Source organism: Siphateles boraxobius, unplaced genomic scaffold (assembly GCF_051911475.1).
Source record: "Siphateles boraxobius isolate OS27281-9 unplaced genomic scaffold, OSU_SipBor_1 3, whole genome shotgun sequence".
Taxonomy (NCBI): Eukaryota; Metazoa; Chordata; class Actinopteri; order Cypriniformes; family Leuciscidae; genus Siphateles; species Siphateles boraxobius.
Genome location: NW_027508919.1, coordinates 16,811,109 through 16,819,823, shown reverse-complemented (window position 1 = coordinate 16,819,823; position 8,715 = coordinate 16,811,109). Strand labels below are relative to the sequence as shown.

The following is an 8,715-nucleotide window of genomic DNA, read 5'->3' as shown; positions in this document are numbered from 1 at the left end:
AGTCTTCACCACTGAAATAAAGGGGTTTAACCGATTAGGAACCAGTGTTGTCCTTTAACTTGGTCAGACCATTGGAGCCTCGTGCAGGTTGAGCTTCTGGCATCTCTCTGATATACTGAACCCGGTCACTGCAAGGAGTAAGGCTCTTATCAGGCCGTCCCACCCTTGACAAGAGCAATGGACCTGTATGAAGGGCTTTGCTTAGGGCACTGGAGCAATTGCTGAGCACATACTTCCATCTATTCGTCAGGCCAAGAGCGAGTGTGTTTGAAGTAGAGGCAGCATGCGGGTGGGCGTTCTTGAGTGGGCTTTATACATCTGTGTATGCATAAGAGTGTATGAGGGATTGCGCTTAATATTTGATATTTTTGAACAGAGGGACAACTTGGAATGTAAAAAAAAAAAATTATCCTTTGCATTTTTTTTCTTATCATAAAGCAGGTGTACACTAATGTATTCTCAAATCTGTATGACTTTCTTTATTTTGTACAGAAAATAAGATATTTAGGGGAAAAAAATTGTCCATAGTTTGAAATTGACTTTCAATGTAAAAAAAAAAAAAAAAAAACCTTTTGTATTTAAATGGAAGAAAGAAAGTCATACAGGTTTAACGACATGCTGTCACACGTTACTGCAGTGAAGTGCATGACTCAGGAGAGTGTGAAAAAACAAAACAGTCTTTAATCCAATTATCCAGAACAAATACTCAGGAGAACTAAGCACCAACGTAAAAGTCAGACGACACCGAACAATGAACAGAAAGAACTCAGGGCTAAAATAAGGGTAATCAACTGAACAGAAACAGGTGCATGGAACTAATTAACAACCAAGGAAACTAACTAGGGAACACAGGCAGGCAAAACAGGGACAGAACGAAGTAAAAAAAAATTTAACCAAAACTTAACATACACATTTCACATGCAAGTGAGCAAATTAATATAAATGATGCAAATTATCATTTTTTGGTGAACTATCCTTTAAGGCAGGGTTTCCCAAACCTGGATTTGCAAGGCAACTGCAGGAGGATTGTGATCTAATGAAAAGCTAATCTTAAATTTAAAAATACAGAAATTTTAAAATCAAACATCAAACTTCATAAAAAAAGTGAAATATTGTGTTTACCTGCATGTCATGTGACCATAAACTGAAATCAGTAAACTGTGAACATGCAAACTTGTTGGTAAATAATTTAAACATTAACTTAAAATCTCATGGTGTATGCAAATATTAGTCAAAGAGGTTCGGCTGAAAAAAAGTTTGGAAATCTCTACTTTATGGTAACAGGAAACTAGATAATATCAGGTTCTGCATCTCATTGAAAAACATTCATGATGAGCAATTGAACTCTCTGTCTCCATAGAATTAAGTTTAGATTGCATCAAAAAGAAATATTCTTTGCCACTTTGTCTGTTTCTTCAGGCTCAGCTTGCATATAAGCATAAACAGCACCCCTGGGAGGCTAAGAACAGTTCAATCTCAAATCCATTCCCCCTGATCACACTTTGAGGAGAGGGGGAAATTAACATCTCCTCTGTCATCTAATAACAGCGACGATAGCGACTGCTTTGTTCACAGCAACAGCACATTTAAGTCCTTCAGGCTTCACCCCATGGTTTCAAAGGCACGTAAACGCAGAATAATTCAGAAGGAATTCCAGGTCAGGATAAGGACAGACACACAAGAATGATACGGCTGTGAGGGGGTGAACAAACCCCTACAGGGTCCTCCAGGGAATGAAGCTGTGTGGATTTCCTAAAACATCACCCCTCCGCAGACAACTTTCACTCTCCATCTCATCCTCTCTTTCTCCTCTTCATGCATTTCATTATTTCCATAGCCTGTTTGAATACCCCAGAGGTGGTTTCTGTAAAAAAAAAAAAAAAAAAACTGGAGATGAAAACAAACACTGTGATGGGAAGAAAATAAACAGAGGCTAAATAAGCCCTTCATTTCACACCAGCGGAGCTCTGTAGTCTGGATCTCATCATGCATTATGCTGGATCCCTATTGGAAATCCACATCAGACTGGAGCTTTGATGTGACTTCTGTACAGTCCTTGAGACTCATCAATGGAGCGTCATACAACAAGATGGAAAAACACAGAAATTGGAGAGGTTTATTACAGGCAAAGCCACAACAGCTATCCTCATCTCCTCTGTCCTTTGTAGTGTTTCTGTAAGCTGACCCTCTTGTCTTGTTCCCTTCTTGTTTCATGAAAGCTGTAACTTCACTTCAAAAACTATTCTTCATTGAACGCCAGCTTTGTTTCGACAGAAATGAAAGAATCTGTGAAATAATGCTCAGTATTTTGGGGATTTGGCTCACCAGAGGGGTGGGATGAATGGGATCAAAGTTCGGCTAGTTAACATTTAACTACACCATATGACTATACAAAAGTATCCATTGACACAATCAAAAAAATCCACTTGCATTCATTCCGAATGCAATGATAAAATGTCCTACCTGGCTGTCAACATGTATTTCCATACCTCCACGCACGTCACATGCCAGTATTGCGTTGTAGACAGACATTCACGGAGCACAACAAACAAACATCAGTTCCTCCTGAACCAAAACATCAAGCTTATGCTGTGCTCACGCCATGTCATAACCATAATTATGAGATGGCAAGCCGTGACGTTGCACTCGGAGCTGTTGCACATCCTCAGACTCGGATTTATGCGTTTCTATATCAAGACTATCAATGGTGAAATGAATCTGCAGCAGTTAAGTGGTACAACTAGCTCTGTAAGTTGTTTACGTTCATTATTATTGTTATGTTATGTGCTTTGAGACATCAGTTAATTTAACTCTGTCTCTCGTCTTGTGTTCATGTGTTATGAAGGAGGTGTGGCTTTGGAGACGCTCTGAAGGGAGGGTAGGATCTTATGCTTTCAAAGCTAGCTTGCTATTGCTAGCCTTTCCAAAATTGCCTACCCAACCTTTCATATTTGAAAAATGAAAATGTTTGTTTAATCAAATCAGCTGTGTTTCACCAGTCAAAATAGTCAAATAGGAAAAAATAAAAGAAACTGAAAATGATATAGAGAGATGCCCTGCAAAGTTCAAACCTTTATTCCTTTCTGCTGCCTTTCACACAGACAACAGCTCACAATAGGTGTTAGTGAGACAATGAGAACAAAGTTCATATAATTAATAACAAGACTCTGCCATCCTGTGATGCGAACTTGATCGATTTGGCTGGAGGCAAGGTTTTTATGCATCAATATAAAGTACTCGACCTCTCAGTTTCTCTCATTTCTGCTTTCTCTTTCTCTGACTCTCTCTCTCTCTTACTCTGTGAAATCAAGATGAAAGCTTGTGTGCTCTTGAAAGTCTTCCCCTCTGCTCGCGGTGCTGCTCAGGCAAGGAAACAAAAGCTCTGCCACAAATAACTTCATCATAGCAAGGCTGAAACACTGAGTCAGGCGGCTCACAGACGGTGGCTTCTGTTTCAGCAGCCCAAAAGGAGGGCAGAAAAAGGATGCAGAATTTGATTGACAGAACTAGGACGCTTAAATTGGTTTTAATTTTGTCACCACAAATAGTCACCACATATGCAACACATATAATAATGAAGATTTTGAATGTGGGATTGAGTATTTCTTATACAGCAGTTTTGTTTCACAAGCCAAATGCAATTGTTAAGTTGTTTTGCTGCTGGAAAGTGCCAAGCAGAGGTATTATTGTTAACTAAAACTGTTTAAAAATTGTTAATTGAAATAAAGCTGAAATATAAATAAACAAACTAAAATTAGAAATGTTGCCTTGGCAACAAATTAAAATAAGTTTAAGCACTAAAATTACCAACTGAAATTAAGTCAAACTATTTAGAATTATTATATATATATATATAATAGAAATTACCAAAAAAAAGCATAACAAAAATAGGGTACAATGGGGGTAAAGGTGCACCGGGGTCAAAGGCGCATTTGACTTTATTCTCTTTTAAACCACTAGATGGCACAAAAATTCAGCTCAAAACTTTTCTTAACCACCGCTTTTGATGATGCATGTGGAAATTTGGCTGATCCTTGACTGGATCCCCAAACAGCAACGCAAAGTTGATTCGGCGGTAGTTTGATCTAATATTTAATCTTTGTAGATTTGTGTTGCAAAGGAAAATCAATCAAACTATTGACTATATTTTGAGACATTAATGACAAGACATTGTCTTGTTAATGTTTTTCAGTTTTGTTCAAAGGAATTAAAGCAACAGTTTTTTTTTTATAACAGAAGAAAAACAGCCCCTGCACTGTCAGAAAAAAGGGTACGGTTGGGGTACATTTATGAACACTTAGGGTACAAATGGTGAAGTTGTACCCTCAATGGGTCATAGTTACACCTTAGGGTACTAATATGTACCATTTAGTGGTAAAAAAGGTACAAATTTCAACTGTCAGAGGGTCCATGTTTGGACCATTTAATCCCCAAACAAAAGTACAATCTGTGACAAGCCAAAGTGTATGAAATGGTAAAAGCTTATTAAGCTCTGCATCCACAGTGATCTCAACAATTCAGTGAACACATAATTGTCAATCACACAAAATAGATTAAACATAGAGCAAGATATTTATGTTCATGAGTTGTTGGTTATTTAGAAGAGATGCGCACAATAACCAAATATATTTAATAGTCCTTATTGGCTGTCACTGGTTCTGAACAGTGCAAGCACATGACCTTTTATTGATATTGAAGATCATCAAGATGATACGTTTTAAGTTTTGATTAAGAGTTAAAATAAATGCAAAAATCTTTTTGAGCAAAAGCAATTTTTAAAAGCAATGTAGACGAAAACTATTCAACGTTTATTTAAAATGATATGGGGTACTTTCACTTTGCCTCGAAGTACAAGTACGCGCATTTGTCCAGCCAATGGGATTGTAGCCCGCGCAGTGCACGACTATGCGCCATAGCTATGCGCGCGAAGAAGAAATTGGGAGAGACCGTGCATGCACAAAAAAACGACAGTTGTTCCAAGATGGCTGTCTCACTCCTGACGCTGTCGACGGAGGATCTTCTTCAGAAAATGAAAGAAGCCGGAGGAAATATCACCGAAGACGAAGCACAGAAATTCAGAGGTATGTTTAGTTTTAAGTATTACCAGTTTCTACCAGAATTATCTTACAACTCTAACCTAACGTTACCCGTGTTCACCCCGGACGCGAGCGATCGCGTGGCCTGCTTCTATTTTAACGGTTCTCCTAGTCAGTCTCGAATTAAACAATTTACGAATATCATCCGTGTAAGTTGATTTATATCCGTTTTATTTAGTAACGTTACATATTAAATAACGTTGTAAACATTAGTCCATGAGTGTAATCATTTAGTCCTGTCAGTCATCACGAGCGAACTATGTAAGCAGCAGTCAACTGAGAGGCTCGGAGATCAAGGCGTGTGTCAGCATCTAAGTTAAGTTTGTTTACCATTTATCAAAACTGGTAAACTTGTGAAAAAGTTTCTAGTCTTTGAGCTGCTAATTTAAATAAGTTGCTTCTAAATATACACTCAGAAAAATGTACGTAAACCGTTACTCCCTGTACATTAACTTACTTCAAGTGTACATATTGGTACCTTTAGCTTTTGTACCTTAGGGTACTGCCCCAGTGACAGCTTTGTACCTTTTTTCTGAGAGTTAATTTTTCTAAATTAAATTAATATTGTATACTGATGTATTTCCATTTTAAGTTTAAAAGTTATTTTTAAAAAGACATTGATTTTATTGTTGCTGTTAAAACCTGATGCTCACATTGATCATTCTTTCTTTTTTTCAGAAAATTAGGTGTACGAGGAAACAACAGAGTGTGGCCTCACAGAGAACATGATCTCATATTTATTTCAAGCCTCCTTTAAAAAACAGTCCAAGTTCAACAAATTTGTACATGAGATGGAGGTTCTAACAATGGAGCCAGTGGCAGCAGAATCCCACCAACAGACTTCAACTACAGAAATGCAAGTATAACATTGACTATTTTGTATTATATTTGTCCTATGTTTAGTGGTCGACCGATATAGATTTTTTCTTTTATGCCTGATGCCGATATCTAATATTTTACTTAAAAGTAATACAAATAAAATATATATATATATATTTTATTATAATAGGAGTTTCCAAGGGGCCAATTGGTTTTAATTGAATCTTTCAGGTATCCTGGTATGTCCTGCATATCCAGTACAGCAAGATGCGATCAGACACCTTGGTGGTCAAAGACCGAATGCAGCGAACTTTTCCATGGCGAAGAAGGAAGATTAGAGATGGGATGACTGTGGAGGATATACTTAAGAAATACCCTTTCTTAAAAACACCCTCAGGGGTCAGTGATAACACCGATTTTATATCAGTTCTCAGCTTAAAATAAATGTTGATGTAAGCAAAAAGTATGTTAAAATTATCATTTACAGTTAAAACTCTTTTGTAAAAACATTGTAATTTTCTAAACCGTCAGGTAAACAAATATGTGCATTCAAGTGAATGATTAACTTTCTCTTTCTGTCCATTTTCAGTTGTGTGATGAAGTTGACCGAATGCATTCATCAACTGTCAGCTTAAGCCAGCGCTTCAAGAACCGCTTTACCATTATTGTGCCAAAGGGGCTTGAGCTTGTTCAAAGAAATGCTCCATTAGCCAAAATCTACAAAGAAGCAAGAGAAGAGATGCTTGCAGAAGATCTACCAGGTATTGACATAAAACATACCAGTTTTGTAATAATCTATTTTCAAACTTTAAGGACTGATAGTTTTGTTAATTAAAAGTATAAGTGCTCAACAAATACATTTGTTGAAAATGTGTGCTCAGTTTCCATGCAGTATATCCTTGAGAAACTGTGATCTAGCGCTGGTCGATATGACAAAATTTTCATATCACGATATGAGTAATTTTATTTCACGATAATGATATATATCACAATATAAATAAATTATTTTAAAAAAATGCTAGTGTAATGTAGAGTAAAACATTCTCAAACTTATTAAAGTAAACGGTTATCAAATAAGAACAAATAATGTAATTACAAGCTATAGGGAAAATAATTACAACAGGAAAAAAGATAAATTAAATGTAAAAAAAAAAAAAATTCAGTTGTGGATTATTAATCTCCTGTCACGTTAAAGGCTTAGTTCACAAAAAATGTCATCAATTACTCACATTATTCCAAACCGTAAGATTATTGTTCATCTTCGAAAACACAACTGAAGATATTTTAAATTAAATCTGAAATCTGAGAGGTTTCTGTCCCTCCATTGACAATACCATTGTTAATTTTGACAGCAAATTTTTATTTAGTTTAAGTCATAGTCTTTTGAATAAATTTTTAGTCATCTGAATTGTTTTAGTTTTAGTCTACTATTCGGGCCAATCACAATGCACTGGATCGCTGGCCAATCAGAGCACACCGTGCTTTTTTGAACGATGAGCGCTGTAAAAATCGATGTATTTCAGAAAGGAGGGGCATAGAGAAGCAACAATAATGTACAGTATGTGTAAAATAATGACTTTTTTTTTTTTTTTTTTTTTACCTAAAACCATGTAAACACATTGCATTAAACCAAAGACACAAAATAATGTTCTTTTTATGACCCCTTGACCCCATTCTCTTTCCTTCTCACAGTTTGATGCTGATACTCCATACCCAACCATACAATTGGTAGAAACTGACTGGAAAATGTCTTTCTCCAAGAGGCTTCAAGTCCTTGTCAAGTGGTTGGTGTGGAGCTATGCAGGGGAATAGGAGTTGAAGGGATAATTGCAGCCTTCAGTGCTTACTATGTTTTCAACTTGGAAACCCTCACTGTCCAGTGTCCACCCTACATGAAGAATACATTGACCTTCCTGCAGCATGCCATAGCAAAGATTTACTGAGGTGGGTGGCAAGCCCCTTCCAATAACTTTTAATCCAAAGTTGACTTTGAATGGAGTATTATGAAACCAGGGAAAGAGATGGACTTCCAGGCCCTTGACACATACTCTGCTGATGATAAATTGTTTGTGATCCTCAAGAATGTTTAAAAAGTTTAAATTAAATGTGTAGTACTGTGTTTGGTGAAATGTGTTTTGCTGATTTTGCTGTTTTAAGGGTATAAAATTACAATTTATGAAATGTGTAATGCTAGATAGATGGCTTTGTCATTCGTTATGTTCAAAACTGTTTTGAAAGTATATAAAAAAAATCTTAAAATGAGATCTAGTACTGATTTGGGGAAAAAAAGATATTTCTTTGTGATTCTTGATGTTAACATGTTTTATTGCATGATAAAAAAAGGTAAATGTATTGTACTGATTTTGAAAAAAGCAAAAGTCAAATTGCTCAATATATGCATAGTTATGACACATTGTGATAGTGCTTAAAATATTCATCCTGTGAAAAATGTGAGTGTCATAATTTTGAATGTTTAATAAATGATAAAGAGCATTCTGGCCTTTTTAATGTGTTGTATGGAGTACAAATTTGCCATCATAAGGTACAAAACGCTTGTCACTGGGGCAGTACCCTTAAAAGGACAGAATTGCACCTAATATGGTGCAATTTAGTCACCAGATGTACATTTTTGTCTTTGAAAGGTACATATTGCAAGGGTACTGATATGTACCCATGTGAAAGGGTACAACGGGTGTACCCTTGAGGGTACTGCCCCAGTGACAAGCCATTGTACCCCTGAAGGTACAAATTTTGCACATTTTTTTCTGACAGTGTGCTGTTGGGGCTAAAGGCACAATAA

The 8,715-nt window shown here is 36.4% G+C and overlaps 1 protein-coding gene across 2 annotated transcripts; it reads left to right on the top strand.

Annotated features, from left to right (window-relative positions):
* The first annotated feature begins 4,965 nt into the window (after positions 1-4,965).
* LOC143757128 (uncharacterized) lies at positions 4,966-8,189 on the top strand. Of its 2 annotated transcripts, XM_077248089.1 has the most exons (5): positions 4,966-5,081; positions 5,775-5,952; positions 6,147-6,314; positions 6,505-6,676; positions 7,608-8,189. In XM_077248089.1, the coding sequence occupies exons 3-5, from the start codon at positions 6,183-6,185 to the stop codon at positions 7,610-7,612; spliced, it is 309 nt and encodes a 102-aa protein (XP_077104204.1). In that variant the 5' UTR covers positions 4,966-5,081; positions 5,775-5,952; positions 6,147-6,182; the 3' UTR covers positions 7,613-8,189. The 2 variants fall into 2 exon arrangements, with proteins under 2 accessions (XP_077104204.1, XP_077104205.1); XM_077248090.1 differs by lacking the exons at positions 4,966-5,081; positions 5,775-5,952 and having other exon boundaries at positions 6,112-6,314.
* The last annotated feature ends 526 nt before the right edge of the window (positions 8,190-8,715 follow it).

What these genes read in the sequence shown, in the direction of transcription:
- LOC143757128 (XM_077248089.1), top strand. Translation starts at nt 6,183, where the DNA reads ATGCGATCAGACACCTTGGTGGTCAAAGACCGAATGCAGCGAACTTTT. An exon ending in TCTTAAAAACACCCTCAGGG is followed by an intron (nt 6,315 to 6,504) that starts GTCAGTGATAAC and finishes GTCCATTTTCAG; the next exon opens with TTGTGTGATGAAGTTGACCG.